The 27,943-nt window shown below is 40.0% G+C and overlaps 1 protein-coding gene and 1 long non-coding RNA gene across 2 annotated transcripts; one reads left to right on the top strand and one right to left on the bottom strand.

The window, feature by feature from the left end:
- Positions 1 to 567: 567 nt before the first annotated feature.
- Positions 568 to 15,259, bottom strand: NDUFV2 (NADH:ubiquinone oxidoreductase core subunit V2). The gene is made up of 8 exons (XM_064442997.1): positions 15,089 to 15,259; positions 12,991 to 13,056; positions 7,035 to 7,097; positions 6,833 to 6,949; positions 5,054 to 5,222; positions 2,607 to 2,716; positions 1,629 to 1,705; positions 568 to 723 (listed from the first exon to the last, which is right to left on the bottom strand). Exons 1-8 carry the CDS (start codon positions 15,242 to 15,244, stop codon positions 630 to 632), a joined length of 852 nt encoding a protein of 283 aa, XP_064299067.1. The 5' UTR covers positions 15,245 to 15,259; the 3' UTR covers positions 568 to 629.
- LOC135311945 (uncharacterized) lies at positions 680 to 11,041 on the top strand. The gene is made up of 4 exons (XR_010371503.1): positions 680 to 772; positions 1,989 to 2,083; positions 5,323 to 7,698; positions 8,767 to 11,041. It is a non-coding gene; the product is annotated as an uncharacterized LOC135311945 (long non-coding RNA).
- Positions 15,260 to 27,943: the final 12,684 nt, after the last annotated feature.

Below are 27,943 nucleotides of genomic sequence, written 5' to 3'. Positions count from 1 at the left end.
TTGTTGCTGTTCATTCTTTCAGTAGAGTATGACTGGTATTTAGGGGTTTTTTTGTAAAATGATAAAAAGATAGTTTTCATATGTTTCCTGGTTGCCTAACAGTAGTAAGAAGAATTAGACTCAGGAAGAACCACTTATTGAACCTATGAAATTTTTTCTTTTTTCCCGTTTTTTTTTAAACACAAGACAGCTTGGATCACCTTTCCTGGGTTTTTTTTGTTTGCAATTAAAAGTACCACATGATGAAGTTTTATCAGACAGTCTCCTTTTGGTTTGTCTCCTTGTGCATTTGCCAGACTTGTAATTTAGTCAGTTTTGTTGCTTCTTCAAAGAACCTTAGAAAAAGTTGAAATAATTTTCAATGACAGATCAAAAGATGCAACTTTTACCTCTCAGTGATCAGAAGTGGACTCTTTCAGAGAGTCACCTTACAGTCTACAGAACCACTTTTCTTAAAATCTAGAATTATGATTATGCTTTGCAGTAGTTAAAACCTTGGTAAGTTATAGAGATTCTAATTGCTGTTGCTTTCTTCATTTCTTAAAAAAATTACTAGAACATACATCATTTTGGTGAGATTAAAGTTACTTTATTATTTTCAGACAGTTCATCTTATATTACAAAAATCCTTAGAGGTCAGCTCGAACTCCAAAACCTGGTCCTTTGGGTGGTTCAGTCAGAGAGGTAAGGCCACCAGCCGGCTCACAAGAAAAACGTCCACTCCTGAAAAATGAAAGCAGTTTTACTCATTGCTGGTGTGTTACAACCTCAGGTACTGTTTAACCACTGGATAGAAGACAGTTACAAATCTGACTTAAGGCTGAAGCCACTTTTTTTCTTTCGTTCTTCCTATTCATCTGTCAGAAGTATGTGATGCTACTCTTAAATCAAAAGGATTCCAAAGTCAAATATGACAGTTTCATAACTGAAATGCAATAGTTTTTTCCTCTTCATTTATAGGCTGGCTGGACAAAAGTGACGTTGATCCCAGTAATACCAAAGGCAGTATCCAATTTTATCAGTCATATTTTTGTTAAAGATGCTTCCTTGTGTCTGGAAATTGACTGTTTTAAGATCGTTGTTCTTGTATTAAAAAAATCATTATAGAAACAATAGGACTAGGTAGCACATCCAAGTCAAATTCATTCCTCAATTCTCACAAACACGTAGTTGGGCTAACAAGGAACAACAGGAAATAATAAGAAAAGTTCAGAAATAATAACCTTTGCACAAAATTGTCATCTTTCTGGGTTTTTTCAGAAATAAAACAACTCAACCAAACAAAACAACAGGCATTTGTTGATTTACATGAGCTGGACAAAAAAAATACAACAGGTGAGGTGATATCATTCCCCTGTTAGGTGCTAAACCAAATCAGAATTCACATTCTCACTTCTATGCTCCCTTAGTCAGTCATCAAGAATATGAAAAATTCCCTTCTCAGTTCTTTCCAGTTCTTTTTGGCTTTGAATAGATAGAAAGGCACTGAATGCATGCCATTCTGTTCAGTAAATTAATTACTGCTTTGTAGCTGTAGGTTATGAACACAAATCACTGGAACAGGAATTCAGTTTCTCTAAAGGATCAGTGTTCAAACAGTTGGCTATTATTATGCAAATATAGCATACCTTGGGCCAGGTTTGGGAACTTTGCCAGCCTTTAGCTCATCAATTATGTCTTCAATATCTTTGGGTGTCAAATCTTCCTGTAAAAAAGAAAATCAGATCATCAACAAAACAGAAAAAGTCAGCAATTATGCTAATTGCAGCATTCAAAATTCATCAGATCATGGCTCTCCTAGGTGCGATCATAGCATAGGTAGTTTTGATCCTGTCCATTAATGCACATACTGGTTCAAAGAATTAGGAAAATTAAAAAGCCTACTGTTATTTTAATGTTAAAAAATTTGTTTTACATACAGTTGCAGGATTATGTTAAAACTAACAACGTTGATGCACATCATCTGTAACACTGGTTTGTGTTTCCAGCTTCCTTGGTGCATTAGTGCCAGATCTCTGCCTACCTGCTATACACGTGCCATTGCCCGGACTACAGAATGGTGTCAGCTCTGACAAAAAAAATTGTGGGTACAATTCAAGAGAACAGTTTTTAAAAATTAATCAGACTGTGATAGCAAAATATTTTAAAAATAAGGGTTTTCTAAAAAAGCTGGATTCAGGCAATACTTTAATTCCTTTGGTCTGATGGCATTCAAGTAAGCCATAATTCAGAAGCCTAGAAGTTCAAAAATAGTGTTAAAACAGTCCATACTTTCCAACAGACTACTTTAAAGTGCTTTTCAAAGCTTATCGAATACCTATTTAAAAACTCCAGATTTATGGGCATAGCACTATCACAAAAATGCATCACCCCACTTGTATAAATCAAGACAGTAACTGAAAGGAAAGATACATGGATATGCTGTGACGAATGCACTGTGACGTTCTAGGAAGAGGCCTGGAAACTAAAATATGCTCTAGGTTACAAGTTGACCCTGCCAACAGGAATTTGCAGCAGCCAACCAAAACTTCAGAATCTGAAACAAGTGAAAATACAGGTAACCCAGCAAAGCAGTTTAATCTTTTAAAAGGGAACGTAATACTTACATAGTAATTGTCATTTATTTGAACCATCGGTGCATTTACACAAGCACCTAAACATTCCACTTCTATCAGCGTGAAGAGTTTATCAGGTGTTGTTTCCCCAACTTTTATACCTAAACCAATAAAGAATATTAGGTTCAGCAGTGGTTACTGAACAAGATTAATAAGCATGAGTTTAAGTGCTCCATAGTCGTCTCCTTGTATTTTGGCCATAAAAACATTTGCACAATTAAATCCTCTTAGATGAGTCCAAAATGTTTGCATTCAACAAAAGATTCCAATGAACTGTGAAGTCAGTCTTTGGATACATTTTTGAGACCTCATTTACAGGTTTACAGGTGTGATTTATTGAAAAACAACCATGAAATGACAGTTCTAAGAAACTGAACAGCTCTACACAGGAACATTTTGAGTAATCAACACAACAGAAAGGAAAAATAGGGAGAACATAGCTTTCATGTGCTGATAGGAAATGCATTAATATACAGCACTGAGTACTGACTTCCCAAATTAACCAAGATCCAAGCATTAACATCGTCAGCTACAAATTCATAAGCAACTTCCAAGTTTATACACAAAGGCTTATTTCCTGAGCAACTCTGTACACATACTTAGCTTCCATGACACATTATTGTTCTAGTGCTATAGATACAGACCTTCCCCAGGGGGCAGGTTAGCCAAAATAACATCTCAGAGTCTGATCTTGGCAAAATACTCCATGGAAGGAAGAATGCTGAAAAGCAGTTTTCCTCCATAGTTATTAAAAGGTGGGAAGAAAAAAAACCTAATAAAAGTCTAAGTAAGGCCTGTGTCTCAGTAAGAGTTACACAATCATCCTTAATGCTTTGCCTTCTCAAGCTAAGAATTTCAGTAACCAAGATAAGTTTCATCTAACTATGCCTTTTCCATATAAATATATGAAATGCAAGACAGTAAGCAGCTGTTCTGCAGCTCTTATCACAGTGGTTCTTGGGAAATGTTAGCACAGCTTGCAACCTTCATAGAAGGGGAAGAGTTGTTAGTTGCTGATCTTAACCCCTTCTCTCCCCATAAGCACCCAACAAGGAAGGGGAAAAAAACCAAACACCCTAAACCCACACGCAAAACCCATGGGCTCTCCTCACGTCTCATGTGATGCAGTGCTCTCAATTGACTTTGCTCATGGAGAATTCATAAGTCATGTTAACATGTTTGCCGTCTGCAGGGACCTTGACAGGCTGGAAAGGTGGGCGCCTGTGAACTTCATGAAGTCCAACAAGGCCAAATGCAGGGTCCCACACCTGGGTCAGGGCAATCCCAAATACAGATACAGGCTGGGTAATGAGCAAACTGAGAGCAGCCCTGCAGAGGACTTGGGGGTACTGGTGGATGAAACACTGGACATGAGCCAGCAATGTGTGCTTGCAGCCCAGAAAACCAATCGCATCCTGAGCTGCATCAAAAGCAGCGTGGCCAGCAGGTCGAGGGAGGTGATTCTGCCCCTCTAGTTGGGTCTTGTGAGACCCCACCTGGAGTGCTGGGTCCTGCTCTGGGGCCCCCAGCATAAGACAGACATGGACCTGCTCAAACAGATCCAGGGAAGGGCCATGAAGATGATCAGGGAGCTGGAGCACCTCCCCTATGAGGACAGGCTGAGAGAGCTGGGGTTGTTCAGCCTGGAGAAGAGAAGGCTGTGGGGAGACCATACTGCAGCCAACTGGTACTTAAAGGGGGCCTACAGGAAAGATGGGGAGGGATTCTTTATCAGGGAGTGTAGTGATGCTATGAGGGTTAATGGTTTCAAACTGGAAAAGGGTAGATTTAGATTAGATATTAGCAAGAAATTCTTCACTGTGAGGGTGGTAAAACACTGGGACAGATCACCCAGACAAGCTGTGGATGCCCCATCCCTGGAAGTGTTCAAGGCTAGACTGGATGGGGCTTTGGGCAACCTGAGCTAGTTGAAGACATCCCTGCCCATGGCAGTGGGGTTGGAACTACATGATCTTTAAGGTTCCTTCCAACCCAAAGCATTCTGTGACTCTATCATCTTAAGTAAAAAAAACCCTCACAGACAACTTTCATGTAGCACATACCTTAAAAAATTTATTTTGCATATAAAAAAGGGCCACAGCATTCAAGAATCCTCTCCTATATATAGGATAGGGCTTACTTTCTCAGTCCAACGGTCATATTAGAATACTGCATTTCCTGACAAATTGCCTTTAAAACCACTCCAAGGCCACTAAATGGCGCTCCAGACAATGGCCTTTTTCGCTCTACTTTCCTGAAACCTTTAAGAATAAATGCCATATCTGAAGTTTGAAGTATTTAGTGCCTATTCTCCAATGATTTCACTCTACATTTTCAATACTATTGCTCTATCCCCATCATATGAAAAATTTTACTTCAGTATCATTAAGCAAAGGTAAAAAGAATTACAAAAAGCGTATTACAAATTTGTGTCATACCAAGTTTCTTCTTAATGGCTTCTAAAATACTATCAGAGTCTCGCAGCATGCAAGGTGTGGTAGTGCAGACCTGAATATGGTATTTCCCAACAGGTTTGCGATTATACATTGTATAGAAGGTTGCTACTTCATACACTCTCATGGGAGGCATTTCTAAAATTTCAGCAACCTGTAACAAGGGGAAAACAGACACTATATTGAATTCTCCCAGGGCATCAGTAAAGGCATTTAAGAATGCATTTCAATAGTCACCTGTACTCTCTCTGCAGTAATGGATAAATAATAAGAGGGCGGGGATGGGTATGAAAGCACAGCTGTATTCAAGTGCCAAGAAAAGACACCTGAGTTACTCTGACTGGAGTCACCCTGCTCGAGCACAAACTCCACTAAGCCATGGATTAGCACAGCACTGAGCTCAGGTAAGTTCCCTCCAGCACCTAGCATTGTACACAGGCTAGATGCGGAGCCAGCTGGGTTCCAGCTTTGTCAGCTCCAACTCAGGCTGTGCTTCTGCTCTTTTGCTGTATGAATGAACGAACTTGCAAACATCTGCCTACGCTAACCCACGTAAGCCCTTTGGTAAGGGGATCAGGCTGGTACCATGCTCACCTAATTCAGATACAGCAGGTGTGTCTCGGGCTCTGTGACACGCCAGGGCTGACCTTAGAAACACCACTGCTACCTCTGCAGAGTGGCATCACAGCTAATGACTAGGGAGTGAGGCACAACCTCCACGGAGCCAGGTCTGGAGTAAGTATCCCTGACCTCATTAACCTGGAACCCTGGCAAACTGCTCAGGTTGGGAACTGGCTCTGTTTTCAAAAGTGTAACTGTTTTATGTTCCAGTCTCTATAGCAGGCAAATAGCAAACCAGAGAAAATACTTTTTCACTTAAAAATTTTAAGATTATTTTAAACACAGTATCAATCCAGAACTTAAACAAAAATACTCTTCCCATTCAGTATTAACGGCAACTTGAGGCATTATGCTACACTGTAGAAACGGTAGCAGACATAAGTTGCCCTTATTTAAGTGTCCACTTAACTCCTTCAGTAATTTCTGTACGCTCACAATCCTCACTTAGCATATCTTGATTGAATTTAAAACTTTTCGCATTAAAACTGATGATATGCCAGACTATAAGATAAAATATGATATATTTATTCATATGAATATAAACCAGAATTTTTTATTTCTTGGCATTTGATTACTATCACGCAACCTATCATGTTGGATCAGTGTAGTTGCTTACTTGCTTATTTCAAAACAATTTTAATAAATAATTTGATAAGACTTCTGGGCACTTGCTGTGAGGTGTTACAGGACACTCATGACCCATACCACACTAACGCTGCTTTGCAGAAGTCTGTACAGACCTAGAGATTAAGTACAATCCTGGCAATGTGTGTAGTGCCGCTAACCAGAGAGGAGAAAAATCCCACCATCATTACCTTGTTCCTTCCCTGAATTCAGCAGCAAGCAAAAAGTTTTTCAAGTTTCTGTTCCTACTTCAAGGATGATTCTGGGAAAAGAGCTTAACTAAATAAGGCTCATGTAACTTTTGTTTCATTCTGTCTGTAGTTTCTAGCAACATTATGCAACAACAGAGCCCAGAGCTCCCTGGGCTAGTTTTCCCTTTTGTTTTTTAAAATGTGGGCTCCTGGGGAATTCTCACAATTCTGTGCTACATGTACGCTTTGATAAATAAATACTAATACTGTAGACATATTTAAAGAAAACAGTGAAATTATGCTTGAAAGATAATTAAGTACTAAATACCTTGTTCATAGCCGATATGGGCAACCATCCATGCTGTCTTTGGGCCAAATCTAGTACTGCCATAACAGCTGCAGACTTGTGTCCCCCTGGGTAGCTGCTTATGATTGCTTCTATTCGCTTTTTAACGGGAAAGAGTGGGAAAAACACATCAGTACTGATCTAAAGACAAAATCTGTGTATTTAACTCTTTTTGTCTGCATACCTTTTGGTTTTCCGGTGTGAACTCAAATGGAGTATCTGGATTATTTTCAGGACTATCTCTATGCTTCAGGAAAAGAAAAAGAAAACGTGTAAAAATAGGGTTGTCAGGAAATTTACTGTTGTAAAATATCTTCTCATTGGACAGTTACAGTTGAGTTGCTTGAATAAAATCAATAAACTCCAGATAAAAATTTCATAGTACTCAATCATAAATTAAGTATCTCTGGGAAAGTTATCAAAAATATTGGTAATTATTTCATCACTCTTAAAAATACTTAGTCCTGTTATTTCATATTCAAAAAATGTTACTTCTTAATGACATGGTGTTGTTATCAAAATATACATTTTTAAACACTCTTAATACGGTTTGGCAATTATGTTCAGACTCATCACAGGCAGATTAAGAGTCCTCTGGTTACTACCTTACAAACAAAAAGGGACTAAACCAACAGCCCATTTTTTTCTTTTCCAATGAGACACTAACTATAAAAACTTGAAAATTCATCAAGAAGCTTGCTATATAACAAAAATGTTTGTGTATTGAAACAAATTATTAACCCATTTTAACATATTCTTTGATTTGTAATGGATTTCAACATTTTAATTTTAGATACAATTCTGAATCAGAGCAGAAGGAGCAGAATTGTGAATATTTCCAAAATAAGGTATTCTATAATATTATTTTTAAGACATCTTCTAGGGAAACCTCAAGTTGAAATTAGTTCTTGTATTTTCAGAAAATAGAAATTTAGAAGTCTTGAAAAAAGTGACATTTTCCTATAATAAAAATGTTAGTTCTGACAAAGATTTTTATCCACCAGAAAAACTTCCTGCACAAAATTCTCACTATCTCTAAGCAGCTCACTTATGGTATCCTTGAAATACTCATAGCTAAGTTTCATTCCAAACTTTATACGTTTTTTAAATTGAGAATTTTTCAAATTAAATGGAAAGTTTGGGGAAGAATGCAAGCTATACTCAAGGCTTGATGTCAAAAGTAATCCACAACCAGCTAATAATAAAAGCTTTAAAAGTATATTTAGGAGAAAGAAACCCACTCCGTTGACTTTCGCTTTGATCATTTCTCAAGTAACCTAAGGCGATTTTGCAGTTTCCACACTGCAAAAGCAGCAAAAAATTTAATGAAAAATCTTAACACTGCAAGATACATACATACTGAAAGATTGTAATCAGTGCAGAACTTAAAATATGTATGGTCCATAGCTATTCCTGGATTTAGAAATTTTGATATGGAAATGTCAGAAGGCCAAATACTTAACTTCAATTACATCTGTCGGTCTAGCGAAAGATTCCCTTTGCTTATCCTGTCCGTATCCTGGAGCGACACTATTACTGCCACCATCCACCTGAAAGCACATACCCCTACCACACTTCAAGTCAAATATGAAAGTACAGTCAATATCTACTTCTCCACCAAGAACTACTTTCCCCCTAGTAACAGGAATTACAGAAAGAGAACTGATTCCCTTTGAACATACTAATATTTTATTAATTATTAATTTATTGCTTATTGGGTGGTCTACAAGATAATGTAAAGCAGCTTTTCGGAACACAATTGCCACTATTATAGACTGACCCTTCCAGATAAAGGATTTGACTCCTCATATGTAGTGCCAGTGAGGGATTTTAATGAAAGTTCTCAGGAGGAGACTAACGGAGGAAAATCTGATTGGAAATACTGTGCAACTTTTAATTTTTTTCCCCCCTTACAGGACCTGTTCTGTGTCTTAGCTGTACAGACCAAATCCATGGTTCATGATAAGTATTCTTTTCCATCTCAAATCTGCACGCATGTTTTATTTCAAGCTGCTCTTTTGCCTTCCATAGCTATCTGACACAGTTACAATTGTACTTGATCCCAATTTCTTTTGCAAATAAGTATATTTGATCTATTAAAATTTCCCTCTTTGCCTAGAACAGCTGTTCTTTTCTGTGTATCATCTCTCAACCAGTATCCTTAAATACCCTACACGTGAAGGAGGAATAATAATTTCCTTATACCTGAAGCTACAGTTTGCCACACAGTCAGTTCTTTGCACCAAGGCTCCAAGATTTTACATTTACATTGTAAAGGCTACAGCACAGATAAACACCAAATGAGACCCTGCCACCTTTTTTTCTTTTCCATCTTCCTAAAAGGGCTTCATCTAATTTTGTGCTGTGAGAGTTTGATGGTTTTCATTGAGAGCTTACAGAGCTCTAGGCCTACTGAGCTGTTAGGATTTTGGCAATGACATGTTCTCTAGTATTCCATTTGTCTGACGATACACCATTTATCTGAGACTTAGGTGAGCTGATTTTCTCCTAAATGATAATCAGTGCATTTCTGCCTTTTTAAGGATACAGATTCTGCAGAACAAGATCAGAATGAAGGACACAAGTATTGGAATGAATACTATGTTAAAAATCCCAGAATGGTTGAGGTTGGGAGGGACCTCTGGAGGTCATCTGGGCCAAACCCCCTGCTCAAGTAGGACCACCCAGAGCTGCGTGCCCAGGACTGGGTCCAGACAGCTTCTTCTGAATATCTCCAAGGATGGAGAAATCCACAGCCTCTCTGGGTAACATGTGTGAGTGCCTGGTCATCCTCACATGTAAAAACAGGTTTCATGATGTTCTCTAAGGCCATTCCCTCTGGTCCTGTCACTGGGCACCACTAAAAAGAGCCTGACTCCATCCTCTGCACCTTCCCTTCAGGTATTTATACATATTGATAAGATCCCCAGCCTTCTCTTCTCTAACAGTCCCAGCTCTCTCAGCCTTCCCTCACATAAGAGATGCTCATAAAAAGACAGCAGTATATTAAGGTTTCCTCCATACACAAACTAAGTACCAACAATTATGTCTGTACCAACTACTGCAATTTGTTGAAAAGCAAAATCAAACTCCACCCATTTTTCCCCAGTTTCCTCTCATGCTCCCCAATTTCCTCAAGTCTTACACAACACATTTTCATTCCAAGCATAGCTTGACTGTATCACGTTTGTATTGCAGCACTCAGCCTAACCTCCTTACAAGTGTGAGCAGCTGCACTGCAACGGCCTACCCAAGCCACACTGACCCCACAGACAATGGTACTCTCCCATGGAAGGTACTAAGGCTGCTGAGCGTTCATCTCGCATTCTTTTTGCTACACCAACCTGGGACATTTTATTATTCTTTTTCAGTAATCTAATCATCTTTCTTGACACAGAGAATTACGAAAGACCACTGAATAATTACAATATAGCAACTAGAATAATTTAGCTTTCATGTATACTGCAAAAAAGTTGACCTGAAACTTGACCTGTGCCCTGCGGTAAACAACGGATCAAAACACTGTAAACCAAAATGAGAGAACTGTGTGGTCTGCAGGGGAAAAGATGTTTAGAGTGACAACCTGTTAAGAGCTGATACCAAATTGGCAATGAAAAGAAATTTATTACTTCTCCTCCATGGGGAAAGTACCCTACATTGACTACTCCAGCAGAACTCAAGGTAAAAACCTCTCTTAAATTAAGAATGGTGGAAGTGCTTTCCGACCCAAGTATTTCACAGACCATCATCACAAGTAACTAAAAGTATAATCTAGCAATTATCTAACTTCCTGTACTGAACCTCTGCACAGCCTTATGACAAAACTCACATTAGGGCAGTTTATGTGTGAAGTAAACTCAGTCCACGTGTGAAAACCACAAGAAAGAAGAGTTAAGATTTTGCTGTTGAGGAGGCTAAACACAGGTAAAAGTCAAAGACAGAAGGCACATTGAAAGAAAGGTAACTACTGTAAACAAAAAGTATCTTTGAAATGAGGCCTTCCCTAGCCATCAGAAATAATAGATTTGGAGCAGCTTTCTTACATTGCTACGGACAAAGAACCTACCTAGTTGTAAACTTGATATACTCATTCTGGAAGTGTGATCTATCTGCCCATCATGGCACCAAACTGAGTTTAATGGTGGAGAGAAAGCCTCTTCCTGGGTGTTTCAAAAATAAAAAGCAGTTTCAGTACAAGTTCTCTCATTTCTTTGTGTCTCTGATAACACGTAAGGAAAAAAACTTGCATGAAAAAAAGTTTGCAAAGGGATGCATAGGCATGCAAATCAGAATTGCTTTTTAACACTAGATTTTATGACCATCAGGTCCCCTGCTAGCCTGTCCCCTACGGTTACAAAACAAATATGCTGTATGCATTTCCCTCCATCCTCACATATAGATTTCATGTCTGGAAGGTGCAACAAGAAGCACCAATGTACTTTACATGACAAAACCAAGGCACTTGTGTGTAAACTGACATACAAAGAGGGCCACCACAACAGGTGAGAACTACTCCCAGGTAAGCACGCTGTTACTCCACAAGCAGTTTTTAACAACCTTTGACACTTCACCTGCTTGTAGTATTCCAGAAAACTAAGTCTTTTTTTAATGTTGTCTTTTTTTCTTCTAGAGAAATCGGGGTGGGGGGGAAGTCCCATTCTCTGATTGTATACAAACACCTAGTATTAATTAAAACAACACCTTCAGCTCAAATCAGCAGGACAAATTTCTCTTGAAGTTTACTGTGTTAAACAACATCTGAAATTTGCTCTGGTTTTAACTGTAGTTAGGGCAAACAATTACACAGGCATACAATGATGTCAAGCTGTCTTCTTCCCATAGCCTTTCACTTCATGGTAGAATATTATCCTTTAAAAAAAAAACCAGACACAAACCACTACCAAACCCCCACAGAAACAATCTCCTATGCTTTTCTAGCAAAAATTCTATTGCAGAATAAAAATAAAAGTCTTCAATGATGCTATTAAATAAACAGCTGCAAATCACACTTTCTCTGTTTTCAGGCTCCTCCCTCCAGCAAATAATTTAGTTACATAGATCTTGAAAAATGCCCGGAGAATATACAAAGCTATCTAGCTTCATATGCGAGGCACCAACATCCATTAGGGTAGCAAAGACACCTTTTGCCTGTCTTCACCAACCTCAAACTACACTTGAAGCTTCCTAAGTCAGCTGCCTGCACTGTTTCCTGTATTCCTTGAATACAGCTCTCACTCTGTAAATCATCAATGCCTGCTCAGGTTTCTGGAAAAGTATACGAAGCACGTACCATGATCCCGTTAACTTCATCTTATGGGAAAAGCTGTAGAGACAGCTGCAGAAAGGCAACACCCACAAAAAAAATCTGTCCAAACATGCTGAGTGCCTGATATGAACAAAGTGGTCAATTCTCTACTAAAGCGTTGATTTCTACCAAATGTTGGAAAAATGCCAAATTATTCAGCTGTTAAACTGCAAACTAGATAAAGATGGGAATGGAGCAGAATGGGACAGAATACACTTCTTGGAGATGCTTCAGGTTCTCTTCAGAGGTACACAGACAACACATCTGCTTTACATATTTAAATTCGAGGGCTTTTGCAATCACTATTAGTATTTATACACATTATGATAATGCCTAATGGCCTCAATTATGAATCATTATGCAACATACTATATTACATATAATATGAACAAGAACTGCACTTTTCAACTCCTAGTAAACAGGGCTAGACCTGGACCTAAGGATAATTCTGCAGCAAATTTTAGAAATCAAGAAATTGCACCTGCAAAAAGTTTCATGAGCTTCAACTACAAACTCAACCCCATAACAAAAAGGAAACAAGAACTGTTTTATAATGAAATAACAGTTAAGCGAAGCCTGCAATCAAACACAAATGCTGCTAGTGCCACCATTACATAGTGAAAACTCATTATTAATAAGGGAAGAAACACAAGGCCAAAAACTAAAAGCATTTTGATCGCAACTCTAAAAAAGTTCTACTGAAAAAAACACTTCTTCGTAAATTCCAGCAGGCTTCTATAGCAAAGTTTTGCCCATCAGAAGCTTTTAGGCAGATTAAAAATTTGCCAAACTCTTCTTACACATCCCCCTTACAGTAAGGCAGAAAACTACTTACCACAAATAAGGCTCCCCCACTGCTATTGCGCACTGCTGTTCTATGTAAGTATCGGATTTGTCTTACCTACAAAGAAAATAAAGTAGATAGCATTAATAGTTAATGATTTACATACTGCTAGTGGCTGCTTTCAGAACCAGCTTGATTTCTATTCTAACTGTAAGGCATTAATTGTACTGCCATCACAAATAATTTAAATTAAGTGAAGAAGAGACTATTAAGAGTTCTCCTGTTCTATTCGGAGAGCAAATCTCTTAACTCACCTTGACCATTTCAGACACTGTAGAAGTTAAATCCTTTAACTTCAAACAGATAATAATCTGCCGCAGCTTAATTTAAGTGCCTTGAATACAAATTCTCAAAGATTTAGTGAAGAATTTTCCAATGTGTTACTTTATATCATATGTGCTTTAAATTTAAAGTTTGCAGAAACTACCATTACTACTAAGGTTCTTCTCTAGTATGCATTTCTGTGCTTCTTCAACTTTTCTCTAACTGAACAGCAAGATAAGGCATAAGAGGACACGTGTAAAGTAAACACAAACCTGAAACATCAACACAACACAGACCCATATGCAAGTTCTGTTCAGGTATTCTCTCTACTCTCTGTCTGGATCTGTCACGCCAAAACAGATCAAGATTTCTAGATTCTGGACAGTATTACTAAGACAGTATTACTTATACTAATATAAGAAGTATTACTTCTCATAAGTAATCATTCTATAACAAATTTAATTTGAATTTTGTATTTTTATATTGAATTCTAGATAAATTTTGATATTTCTTAAATTAGAAGTACACCATATTAAAAGAAAAATCCCTCAACTATCTGATTTCTGTTACTGTATAAAATTTGTGGGACTTCAAGTGGATCAATATCAAACTAGCAAAAATACAGCCACAGAGTCAGATCTGAAATCCAAGCCTAAGTACCAGGGAACTACAGTACCTGCTCTTCTGTAAGCGCCGAGTCTTTTCAGCAGCAGATCATGTAGTTTCACATGCTATGTGCTTCCACACAATGGCTGTAGTCTTTCCCTGTCATATGATCAGTCCTTCCAGGAAGCATTGGATTTACTATGCAGTTGTTTATTATTTTGTATGCATCCATTTCCTTTTTGCTCTCTACTTCTGGCTCATCTGAAAGCAGCCAGGAAAGCAATTCATCTGCCATTCTGCATCTTGGGCCAAAATGAACTCTGGGATACACTGATAACTCTGTGAACTGCAGATAGCTCCCGAGTTCTACATTTTCCAGGAGATTCTCAGCCTATTTATCAACTGACATGAAGCACATCAAATGAACTGCACTGGCATGCCAATTTGAGTGCTCTCAGGCAAAAGACTTAAAGTTTAAGCAGAGCATGCAAATACAACTGCAATTCTGCAGACGATGCTGAAAGGAGCATATAAATCAGGATGCAACGCTCTGGTATAAATCATACTAAATGCAAAGTAAATATAGCACATATGCAGCACTCCTTCAAAAGGAAGCACTTCAGATGAAAACCCTTTATTCTATCCAAAGATACTGTTCTGTTTCCAAGAACTACACCTGTAAATTCCAGACCTGAAGTAGTCATGGGACAAGCCCCCATTTTATGCACTGGCCTGAAGGGTCGCTATTGGCATGAAGAGTTGATTCAGGACTGAAAAAAGCAAACTAACTGTTCCATTACAGACCGAACGCCCCAATGGTTAGTCTTATATACCATCGGCAAGCCGCAAATTTCATTTCCATTTGGGAAGCTTCCGACAACCTACAATCAGCACCAAGCAGTTCCTGCTGGGGCCTGTTGCGCTTGACGCGGGCAGTGCAACTCTAGAGCCGGTCAGAGAACCCCGGCAAGCGCCGGGGCCCCCCAGGCGAGGGAGACACCCGGCAGCGACGCCCTTCCCCAGGCCTCTTTTCCCCGAGGCCATGCCCCGCTGCAGGCCCCAGCCGCCCGCAGCACCGGCCTCCCCGCGGCCTCCCGCCACCCGGCCGCGGCCTCCCTCCTCTCCCGCGGCCTCCTCCAGCCCAGCGGGCGCCCTGCCCCGGCCGGCGGGGACAGACATGTCGCCGCCGCCGCAGCAGCCGGAGCCACCTCCCCCTTACCGAGCGTGCGGCGGCGGCCCGCAGGGGAGCGCAGAGAAACATGGCGCCGGCGGCAGAAGCAGCAACGACCCCCCGACACCTCCCCTCCCCCCTTTCCCTCTCCTTGAGGCCCGTGCGCGCCCTCCGCCCAGCGTCAAGGAGACGCGTCCCGCGCATGCGCCGGCCACGCCCGGCTGCGCGCGGCCCCGCCCGCCGGGCGCCTGAGCATGAGCGCGCAGGCTGAGCTCGCGCGGACGCTGGCGAGCAGCGGCGGCGGCCGTTGGGCGAAGGCGGTTTGTGCCGTCCCTTGTGACGGCCGCTTGCTCCAAACGAGTGGGCTGCCGCACGCTGCACTCCGCCGGCAGGTACCGCGACTGCCTGCTGTGGAAGGGGAAGGCATCCGGGAGGCCCCTCCTCCTGCGGGGGTTGAACCCGTCAGGCGTGGAGGGTCTGTGTTCGGTAACGGAAGCAAACCGCAAGGTCTGTGTGAGAACTTTCAGTGAGTTTTAACCTTTCGTGACACACACCAGTGTGAAGAAAACGAATCCCTTTGGAAGCAGGTGCCTGTAATAAACGGGGAAATTGCGGGACCTGCTGCGGCTTTTTTGGTCCTCCATTTCCTCCTTTCTACCTGGTTCTGTTGATCAGGGTATTCAATGTTTGAACTGTTTGCATCTATGTTTTGACCTCCCTTGATCAGAAAAAACAAGACTAAACATTTGGTTGTCTTCTTGGCCTGTGATAAATATTCTCAATTTACAGGATAATTGAGTCAATCCAGTACAGGTATTGGAACTGAAGGAAATCTAAGTAACATGCTGTTAGAAATGGGTCACAGGTCGAACCTTGTGTAGACCCATTATTGTTCAGGTTTTGCGATGAGGAATGCAAATCTATCTTTTTCACTGTAAAACAAATTCACATTTTTTCAAAAAACAGTGAAGAGGGCAGTATTTTATACCGATGAGTACTCAGCATTGCAGGTTTGCAAAGTATCAGCTGATGTTCCAACACCTCCTACCATATCCTCCTCCTCTCTGAGGAGGAATCTCCCTTGCACTCCCCACCCTCTCCTCTACCCCGGCTTTCAGTGATGCAGCCTTATTGAATTCATGCTGTGCACAGTGGAAGTCTACCCACATATATTTTACTTCTGCAAAAATTGTGTTGATCTGCTAATTGACGCTATGAGTATCAAGTACTTTTACTAAATACGTGATAAAACAAAAATTCAGCCATCCTTACAACATTTTCCTTAATCCAAGACATTATCTTATTTTTCATCTGCTTATTTGTGTTGAAAGACCCTTTTTTAACTCCATATAAACATTCAAAAGGCAGGATAAACTACACTAGAGCAAACTGATTTTTTTTAAAAAAAAACAAGATTTCATGACTGCATTATGGACTTGTACTGATAAAATGATCCATGAGGGTACTTGTTGGGCAAAAGGCCGGGTTAGACAGAGCCACAGTGGCTCTGTCTGTATAGTTGGACCTGGAGGGCTCCTGGAAAGAAGCCTGTGTGTATGGCGAGACAAAAGCCTCACTGCATCTCAACAGATAGCTCTAGACAAAACTCAAAATGCTAAGCAATGCACATGTTTGAACAATTTAAGATACTTAGTTTATTACTCTTTCAGCTAATTGCATGTATACATACTCACAGATGTACACATATATGTATGTATTTGCACATACATATTTGGCAACTGTTACTATAATTAACATCCTGTTAATAGAATACTTTCCATTTGCACCAGTCAGGTAGGATGTGATGCTAGCTCTCTGCTTAGATTATGGCCTTTTACATTTGGGTTTACCATAGTCAGCGGTTGTCTTCCTGCTCCTTACTCTTAATTTCCTCAGTGCTGAAAGCTACTATCAGCATTTGTAATTTAAGTGCTGCTACAAGTGTTTGATATTTTCATTGATTTGTTTTCACTAATTATTTAGTTGCTTTTAAACCTCATTTCTGTACTTGTATACTACCCTGAGATGAATTCTTAACATGCTTGAAAGACTGACTAAAGCAGAGCAAGTATGATGGTGCAGCAATGTTCAAGCACAAATTACAGATACATTGCTAAGCCAAATTTTTATATCCTGTTGAGAATCTGCCCTAGGCACACAGGCTAAGAATAGCAAAGGCCACATATTATTAGATTCATGGACTGTTCCTTCGCATATACATTCATAAAGATTAATTTGTGTGCTATAAAATATATAATCAGGGTAATTTATTAATTATATAAGTTAGCCCAATACACATTTTTCAGTTAGACTTCATAAATGTGTCACTAGACAAGGGAAAAAAAGCATTTGCAAACATTTGTGATTTAAAGTCAGTTTATTTATCAGATGACGATGCTAAAAAAATAAATCGGGAACAGCATGGCCTTGAATTGGAGCCCAGTATCCGCAGTGACCTGCAGACTTGCCCATGGGCTTCGTGCATTCTGCCTTCTGCGGGCACCCAACTGAAGTGCCAAAGTCCTGCCTAGGTGGGGCCTGATGCAGCACCGCAAAGCACGTGCATACAAGTGCTCCAACTGCCAGTGATTCCTAAGAGGGTCCTTTACAGACCACAGGGATTTCCAACAACTCATTTTCTGATGTGACACAGCAATTAGGGAAGCTGCATTAAGGAGAACGAGACTCCCTGGGTGTACTCTTTTGATGAGGGTCTGGAAATGCAGCAGGTGATGTATTTGTGCCTGTGTCTGCAATAGGGCAGGTGTGTGGGATGGGTGAGAAATGGCCAGACCACCTCTTTCCCGAACCTCACACCCTGTCCCTGCAGCCTCACAAGCTCTAATTGCATGGGCTGGTAAGGGAGAGAGGGAGAATGCTATCGTTTTCTGCAAGTGTAGGCTAGAGGATTATTCTTGCAATCAAATAATTATTCCCTGTGTCATTGGATTTCTTCGTTACTATGCATTATGCCAAATAATAGCTTTCAGACTTTTGTTTTAAATGGAAATATATTAGGGATATTTAATGACTGTTACATTACTCTCCATCCTGAAATACAAAAATAAACAAATCACTTTCATTAATCTTCAACCCATTATTCATGTATAGGCATTCGCCGTATATTTTCTGACATTCAAAAGTAGTGCTATTAGCCATAGCAGTACAAGTAATATCATACTTGAAAACATTCAATTTTAATTGTTTTATGATACATGCTCTAACCTCAAGTAATATAAATAGTAAGTAATTTGCAGTGTAGGGACTGTGAATGCCAGTAAGCCATTTGAAGAGATTCTTCTGAAAACAGGTCATCTGGAGAAAACATAAATACTATCAAATGTTATCACAGGCTTATCACATTAAACCACCTTCAATCAGTTCTGCTACCAACTATGTAAAAAAGAAAAAGCTATTAAGGTCTTTCTGAAACCTCAGCATTATACATTAGTACCTTCATATTTACACCAGCACAGTGATCTATTTTAGGAAGTGTGAAAACACGGGACAAACAGAAGAGATCATATTAAATAATGAAGACCTGAAAAAATTGGAAAACAAAACATTCTCAGTTGCAGTCTTCACATTGCAACACTGTAAAAAAACTGGCTAATAAACCCAGGAGTGTTTCAGATGAAAAAGTGCTGCTGTCCTTGTGATAGATCAGATTTAAGTAGTTAAAAATTTCTATGTACTACAGGGCAGAATTAGTGTAAAGCAGGATCTGAGACCCATTTCTATAAGCAGAGACAAAACAGACAATGAACTGCCTGCTCATTTAACACGCTCACCTGTGAAAGGTAAATTTTAGAATGGATATTTATTAGCATCATAGAAGAAACTCTTCCACAAAAGATGACTGTATGGGTAGTGTTGAGGTTGTACATGGAACCACTTCTGCAGAATATTTTTCTTCAGAGAAATAACTGCAGAAGGATAGAGACTGGAAAGAAGATGAGAAGGCACATGGAACATGGAGAAAAAACCAACCCGCAATTACTTAACCGCAGTGCTGAATAACAAATGAGAACCTAACTGGAAGTGAACACCAGGGAATACTGCTGTAGGGGGAGGCTGGCTAGGAAGATAACAATCTTTACTGCACCAGAGAAACCTGGAAGGTGTAGAAGGTGCTACCGCATCTGAAAAGATATTTCTAAAGAAGGAGCATAACACTGCCATGGGTAACCGGCCATATCTTCTGTGCTGGTGGAAAGTGGCATAGCTCCACTGAAGGAGAGAGAACTGAACTGGTTTTCTGCATCCGAGGACCAGGCCTGCTGGTTTGTGAAATATGAGCTTTTAGAGCCCACTGTATACAACAAACAGATTTTGGTTCTTTTGTTGATCACTTTGCCCCCATGGCTTGAGTACTAGACATGATACATTTGCATCTCTGTACTACAGTTTGCTTAAAGCAAACGGTAGCGGTAGCGGTACCAGTAGATGATGGAGAATGACAATGAAAATAGGCTCAAGCAGTATTGTGTACCTAACGAGGATAAAATGCATGTAACCTTGGCATCCTTTATACAACACCTACTGAATGAATAATTGGAAGGTTTGCATTAGCTGTGGAGACATGAACTCAGTAAAATATTGATACATGGTTTAGCCAGTTATTTTGTTTTATATCATGAAGGTTGATATATATATTTAAATATGGAATTAATCTGTGCTTAAATTCAAAGATGACTTGTTGGCATTCCTTCATGATACAGTCTGTTCTGTATACAGATGGCATTCCAGATTAGCAACACACGATATGTTTTTTCTCTACAATGTACTTCTTTTACAACACACCACACTTTATTCAACATGCCTACACATCGCTTATGTTCCTAGATGTCGCTTTAGTGTTACTGAGGTCTAACGAGCAAGCCTATACAGTAATATGCAACATTTTTACACTGATAGAATAAGGGACGATGAAAAACATCTTAATGGCATTTATTATTTGCACAAAGGCATTGTACAGTTTTATAAGTCCCTTGATTAGATTTGCACTTTCTACAAATGCAGTTGTTTAAAAATGCTTTGGCAGTTTAAATTTCACCTTTGTGTGGAAGTACATTTCGTATTATGTATGAAAGTGGAAATGCACTTGAAGTTTAGAAGGAATATTAATTTAAACTGTCCTTTATTTCTACTACTCACATTATTTAGAAGTACGTAATAATAACTTAAATGTGCCCATACAGATAGATATTTGTGCTGGGAATGAAATAATCGTAGTTGATGTATAACTAAGACTTGGTTATCCAAAGACAAAGACCTCTTTTAGAATGTGATTAGGAATTATTATATTTATTTTACAGACAGAAAAATGTGAGGTAAATGTGTACTGATCACCAGTCAGTCACAAGAAATCACTGAGAGCTGGAAAAGAACACAAGTCTACTGACCTATAACCCAACCTCCGATTCCATGGACCATGTTTCTCCCCTAGTCTGAGAGAGGTTCAGTTCCCAGTGATCAGGCATTCATAATCCCTGGTTCGCAGCATGGGAAGGGCACTAGGAACAAATTCTTCTCCACTAAATTATTAACAGAGAGGGATGAGGAGGTAAATGCATTCACACACTTAGCACTAGACACGTAAATGCCCACAGTAGGAACTTGCACTCCTCCTGTAGTTAGCTGACTCTCTCTTGACCACATACAGAGCCTGAAGAGCTACTTTCCTAAGTCAGTCTCCCAAGTCAGGTGCCAAAAGCTATAAGGAAGAACAGCTTCCAAATAGTCTATGCAATTTAATTTGATTTCTTACATTGCTTCTGTATTGAGACTAAATATTAATTTAAGCTTAAGAATGTTTTGATGTGTAAATAAATTCTGTAAGAGACACTGCTGCTCTCCTCAACAAGGTGATGAAAGGCTGGTGTGACTTCCACTGGCATCTCCTGACTTTCCCATGTTAATTCCTGAAGTTCAAACACCATTCAAAAAAGGGATCAGCATCTTTTTGCAGCAGCTTTGAACTTTCTTTATTCAAAAGGGCAGCTAGAACTATAATTAGGTACAGCTAGTCTTCATTATTTAACTCATTTATTATTTATGTCTTCCTCCCACAGTGCCTGTGAACCTCACATCTTGTGTTGGCAGAGGTGGGAGTCCAAATGTTGCTCTACTTGCTTTCACAAGCTCCAAATAACACAGCACTCCCTGGGGCATGGCCCTTGATTCCTAAGCTGGGCTTCAAGGTGCTGACCAAATGCTCTAGCATCCCAAGCAAAAATTCTGCCAATGCTCTCTCTCCACCTCTCAGGCAAGCAATCAGAGATGAACCCCCCTCTACACAGTTACTACCTGAATGTACTGTAATTCTTGTCACTCCCTCACCACAGTCTCTTCCCACCTCATGCTGGGAAAATTATTATTTTGATGTTTTTGTAGGTTATTGTATTACCAAGTTCTGCAGGTCTTCTGGGGTGTTGGAAGAGAGACAACTGTAATTTTCAATGGAGATAAATGCAGGAAGGACATAATGGGATGGGGTTTTAGGCTGTTTTCTTTTTAGCTCCTAACAGTCAGTGTGTTACTGGCTTTTTACAAAGATCACACATGACCAAAATGGTGACAGGTTTAGTAACAATTTGCGTTGCCTTGTCATAGTCTTTAAGAACAAGTTTCTTTTTTTCTGCAGTATGCAGCTTTCATCTTTCTGGGATGCCTTTCTCCCTGAATCCTTATCTGTGAAGGACTAGCAGATGGAAAGGCAAGAACTTGCAAACAGCCTGGTGGGTATTGAGTGGGTGAGGTTAAAGTGAAATACAGTAGAATTGCTAAAGTAGATTCAAAATTCCTGCAGAATTTTTTTTGTTCTATCCTAAAGAGAATAAATAAAGGTTTAGACTACAGGTTGTTTCAGAAGGAGGGCAGTGCAGAAAAGGAAAACCAGTGACCTACTTAAAAAGAAATTAGAATGCATTAAACCTCTTGGGGTTGAGGTTACAAAAAAAGACCCAAAAAGCACAACACAATGCATGTGTGCATGAAAGGAGACATCTTCATTTCTTCCCTACAGGCAGCAAAAGTCTACCAGGAAAGAGTTTGACTTCTGGTCAATTTATTATTATTATGTAGTTGTTACCATTATGCAGTTTAAAGGGATATTTTTACTTTGCCTAGTAAGACTTTGAGGGCGTTGACTTTCTAATGTGTTTGTATCTTGTCTGAAAACAAAAGCTTCTCATTGTCAGGCATCCTAGGGCACAAATACATTTCTGCCATTCTTGTCTGTTATTCTGTTTATTATAACTGTTATAGTGTATTTCAGTGACTTTTTTTCCCCCCTGACTACATCATCCTTGATGACCAGAAGCTGTTTTTTATTTGTCTATTAGTCTTTGATCTGTTCACCTTGGATGGTCCTTCCAGGACTTAATACTTCTGTTGACATAGCTCTCACTATCACCAGGTCATATCAGCTTCTCCCATGCATCAAAGTGGGTCCCCAGGGAAGGTGGAGTCGGTTTTACCTAATGTAAATCAAAACACGCAGACTTAGTCAGAGCTACCTCCACAGCTCTATGGATAATAATTACAAGCACAGGAATTATATTTGTCTTATATCCAAAGCCTTGAGAGTAACTAAGTCTGTTAGGAACAGACAGGCTGATTTGAGATCTTTGTGGTTTATTAGGATCCAGCTGTTCCACACTTGGATACCAAGTGAAACAAATTGCTGCCAAGATGGCAGGGGCATCCTGGTGCACGGGTCCTGCTTACAGCATGAGAGCCTCCCACAGTGAGTCCCGTGCACACTCACACCTTTCCAGGGCCCAGCACCAAGCCTGACTGCGCCAGAGTCTGGGGCCAGTCTTGCACCACCAGAGCTGGCACAATGATTCATGATCACCACACTGGAACAGGAGACAGAGGAGCCATGTACCAGACCCAAAACCATATATGCCCTTACCAGTCTGCAACTTGCTATTTCTGCCATGAGAAATGCTGCGGTTTCAAATTTCTTATTTGTTTTCCTCTTGTGACCATGTTCTATGGCCTAAGGACTTAATCTCATCCTCTCTTTTAGTTTCTGATGCCCACTCACCACACTGTCTTTAATCATTTTCAGTCTTCTCCTCACTCTTCCTTCTTTGGTTTATCCTCTTCACAGATCCAAGCGTGATTTAACCTCTCCCATCTTAATCAAAATAATGCCCTTGAACTCATCTGCCCTTCCTACTTATTGCCTCATCATCCTTTCTCTTTTCATCTCTCAGCATAATTAACAGTTTACAATTGCTATCTGGGGTTTCATAAAAAAAAACACTTTACTGCAGCTTCTGCCCTTGTACTTTGCTGACACCTAGGTCTATTATTTATTTCAGTAACTATCACATTATTTTCTCTCTCCTGAGTAAATGTCCTAGTGATTTCAATCTTTCCCCATTCACAGCAATTCAGAATATTTCCACAAATACTGTTTCCCCAAATTTGGCCACAAAATAAGGGAAAGTTCTGACTTTCCTTCATTCTCCAAAGGCTTGCTTTCACCTCCAAGGCCTCTCCCCCTATATAAGGCTACATTATTATAATTTTTTGTTTCCTCTATTCAGTCCCCATAATTATTTTGGTTCAATTCTACAATAGCTTTTCTGTGACAGAAACTGGGTGACAACAGGAACTATGAGTCCAACAAATGCACCAGGTATCATCTTGCAGTGTAGACCTTGCCTGACAAAATCCATTGTCCAATCTGCACTACACGGCTAACTGTCACTCCTCAAAGGTAAACAAGGACATACCTTGATCAAGGACATACATCAGCAGAAATGCCTGTCTCCACTGCAGGTGCTGTTGTACAGAAGAACACTCTCCATCCTGGATGCTGTCCTCATACAGAGTGACAAGAGCTTGCTTGGCTCGGAATTGCCACCTCAGGTTTGGAATGAATTCAGCCACCTGAGCTGCAGGATGGTGAACTATGCACCAAATCCAAACCTGTGGGAGCTCCTGGGCAGGCCCATGTGCAGGTCTGGTGCCGTCAAGGTGGTGGTTCTGTGGAAAACCTCCTATTGCACTATGATGCCGGTCTGCATTGCCCCGTTGTTTCATGCTTTCCCTGTGCTGCCCATTGGGGAGAAATTTCCTATATGTATGAATATCAAAAATAACCTTTCAATTCCTTGTTAAAGTTCTTCTTTGCTCTGATATCTAAAAAATCCTTGATAACAGTTAAGAGTGCTGGAACTGATACCAGTCACAGTGATGAATACTGTTGTGTAATTTCCTTGCGCTTTCCCATCTGGACCGTAAGTACTTCTGTCCTCTCCTGTTTAATGTTTTGATTTAACCTCCTGGATACAGGGATAGGACATAAGCTGGGCTTTACTCAGAGGAACTGCTCCAGTGACAAGACTGGTTCTAACATGGGTCCTTGCATAAAGAGAGCTTTATTGGAAATTACTGTAAAGGCTTGAATGGAAGAGTGGTGTAAAGGAAAGGGGAACCAAATCCCAGTCCTACTGCAGATTCATTCTCCTCTCTCACAGTTTCTCATCCATTTGTGGTGTGGATGATTCTAAACTGCCAAATGTAATATTTATAATCTCAAAATCTGTTCAATCAATAGATGTTCAGTGCTTAGAATGCTGTCTTTCCTATTTTGCATGATCGAACTGTAATTGGTGTCAAGTTATTCCTATTTATTCTGGAAATACAAAATGTGTTACTTTGCTCTTAATCTGCATAGACTGAAACCATCTGCTGTGGTTCACAGTTGAAGAACAAGAGATTATAAATTCCATCTAGTATTTATATCCAGCCCTCATGAAACAAGTAATGTATAATGCTACCAAGTTGTAAGTCAGAGAAGTGCACAATTATAATCTTACATTTAGGCCCGTGAATGACCCATTCCCTTTTTTAAAAAGAAAACCAGAGATTTAAATACACATTTATCTTTTGCTTCTACCTGCTGGTAGAAGTGGCTTGGGTAGAGGAGTGGAAACTGTTCTCAGGTGAGTCAGTGACTCAAACTCCATGCTGAGTAAAAGGTGATTTGACAAAAGAAGGAAAACCATGCTGTACTCAGTGGTGGGAACAGCTAATTTGCCTCCAGAATGGCAGGAAGCAAGAGTCAGCAGGGATAGCTGTGCACTGAGAAGACCTATTTGTGAAATATATTTTGTTTGCATTGTACCCAGATATACTACAAGCCTGCTTAAGTTAAAGCAGAAACATGAGGCATCCTGTTTGCCTTGCACCCAGACATACCACAAGACAAGATTTAGGGTAGGAAGTGAAATATTGTGTAATATTTGTTTGCTTGGCATAGTTACACAAAAATAGTAAAGCTAAGATAACCATACCCAGTCTGCAAAAACTTGGAGGAACCAGATGGGCAGCATGCAGTCTGCAAAAAGGTAACACCCACCTGCAGAGGCTGGACTGGACCTGCCACAGAAGAGTGTGAAATCTGTCTGACAAGCCAGAACAGACTGGTTCTGACCTAGGGAAAGAGGAAGGAAATCTTTGGACCAGACTGGTCTTGATCCATGGGAAAGCTGTATGTAAACATGAGTGATAAACAGTGGAGCTTCAGGAAGGGAGAATATGTCCCCTTTGGTTGTGGTTTCCCCTGCTGGAGAGCTCTCAAACTCAGCCAATGCAGCCTTGGAGGCTAAGAATCGTCAAATGACATAACCATCAGAAATCGCAACGCAGCATTGGTGTCACAGTATTGTAGATGCAAGGCTTCATGTTTAGGTCTGTCTGCTTAATTCATATTTGATTTTTGGTTGTTAACAGATGGATTGCCTAATAACTGAGCATAAATAGATGCCTGCTCGAATTATTGACTGGCTAATTCCCTCAGAACTCTCCCATTATGGTGGTCCCCAGGTCCCAGCTGTGACAGTTGGCAAAAAGCAGTTTCTGCTACCAACCACACCAGCTTACCAGGCTTTGCAGGGCCTGAAAAGAAACTCCTGCTGGGAGGAATAATACCACATAGAAGCTGAGAAGAGAAACAGGATATCTGTGAGTCCAATGGACCAGGTTTCCTGTGCAGGTAGATAGTGGAGTGCTTTTAACCCATGCGTTGGACACTAAGTATTCACATTGGTTTTGGCTATTCAATGTATGTAGATAGAATTGTATCCTGCACTTTGCCCATACCCACTGTCTGTCAATCAAAATACTGATTCAGTCTTGGTCTTAAATCCAGCTAAATTACAGCAGAGGTGAATTTGGTCCTGTCTGATTGGTAAGCAGATTTTGCTTCTGTCCTAAATAAACTAGGGAAAAAAATAAGAGCAGCAAGGCTCGATGTGTTAGAGCGGATTTGAATCCTTAAAAAGCTTTTTTCCCATGATGCTAGTCTTCAGCTCGCTATCTACCCTTATGTCTCCTAGGACGTATTTTGCACGATTCTGCTGCACTCTTTCTGGAACTGTTTACTCAATTTATTTGTTATATTTGCGCAACATTTTACAAACAAGATAGGTCAAATTTTTTCCTATTGACATAATTCAACAGACTTCGCTTAGGTTTGGCTAGAAGGAATTTGGTCTAGTTAGTTTTGTTTACAGATTTATTCAAAATTAGGAAATGCTTTTAAACTCTAGGTCTGTACCTAACTTTCTGGCTGACCTTAGGACTGGAAAATGCCAAGACCCTTCTTTTGCTTGTGAAAAATGCCACTGATGAATAAATATAAGAAACTTTCAGCTCCTTATCTTGAGATTTTTATTGTATTTTCTGCAAAAAAATCTTTCAGCCGCCAATCTTAAGACTGTTTTCCAAGAAGTTCTTTTTGCCATCCTTTTAAGAGAGCATATTTCCCCATAATTGCACTGCTTTGACTTCTAGAGGAAGCAATACACCAAGTTCTAAACTGTTGAAAGGAGGAACCACAGACCTTCTTGATGGATTTATTCTACAGTCAGTTTAAAGAGACTGAACCTTTTGCTGTCTTTAAATATACGATATGTATTTTGTGTCATAGAAAAGGTTTTAGGAGAAGGGGATGATACAAGGCAGTGTTGTGACCCTCTAAGGCCCCAGAGAGATTTAAACAGTGTAAGTTACAGGCAGAGCTCCTCAGTCAGACATCCTCAGAACCGGGTAGGTGTAAAACTATCTTAACATCTAAAGATATTGTAAGATGATTCAAGCACAGCACAGAATCTCACCTCGGTGCTTTATATCACTCTACTTCCCATATGTCATTATGAATATAACACTTTTCCCTCAATCTGGAAAGGCTTGAGATAACGAGATTTATCCTCACAGCATTTTTATGCCTGGATAAACATTATGCCCGTTTGGTTCTAAGGGTCTTAGCCTTTATAGCTGAGCCTTATAGCTGCTGTAATCACCTGACTTCAGAGAAGATATAAAATATAATTTCAGCTCCTTTTAACATATATGGTGCAAATAGTGTACGTAAGTCTGGTTAGGCAGTCCTCCTAACTGATTTGAAAGCGTAGAACTTCTCTTCTTGTGTGTAATCCTGCAGCACCACACTTGCATCTAGCAGTACTCTTCTGGTTAAAAAAAACCACCCAGCAATACTTTTTTGGTTCAAAACAAACAAAACATAGCCTTTCAAGCAACGCATACTTAAATATGGAACTTCCTGCTATGTGGAGTGATCAATGCCAAAACATACACAAGTTGAGAAAATGTAAAAAACACAAAATCTTAAAAAAAAAGTTAAAAGTCAAAACCACCCAACCAACCAAACACCAAAGGCTATTAAGCACAGATATCACCTCTGGGCTGGTAAGTGCCTGAGCTTCAGGCTGTTAGGAACTGGAATAATTTGCCATCAGTATTTGCGCTATTACAGTGTGCCCCATGCTTTACTATTTGCCCCTGCTGGACTGGGTGGGTCTTCAGTGTGACCTCCTGCAGCCATTTCCATTTTCATATATTACATTTTTTAAAAAG

The sequence above is a fragment of the Phalacrocorax carbo genome, chromosome 2 (genome assembly GCF_963921805.1).
Source record: "Phalacrocorax carbo chromosome 2, bPhaCar2.1, whole genome shotgun sequence".
NCBI lineage: Eukaryota > Metazoa > Chordata > Aves > Suliformes > Phalacrocoracidae > Phalacrocorax > Phalacrocorax carbo.
This window is presented reverse-complemented; position numbering and strand designations above follow the sequence as displayed.

Coding starts and splice junctions, on each gene's coding strand:
- NDUFV2 (XM_064442997.1), bottom strand. CDS start 15,244: ATGCGCGGGACGCGTCTCCTTGACGCTGGGCGGAGGGCGCGCACGGGC. Junction 13,057..15,088: donor GGGCCGCCGCCGCACGCTCG/GTAAGGGGGAGG, acceptor TTTTCTTTGTAG/GTAAGACAAATCCGATACTT. Junction 2,717..5,053: donor AGCCATTAAGAAGAAACTTG/GTATGACACAAA, acceptor TTATTGGTTTAG/GTATAAAAGTTGGGGAAACA.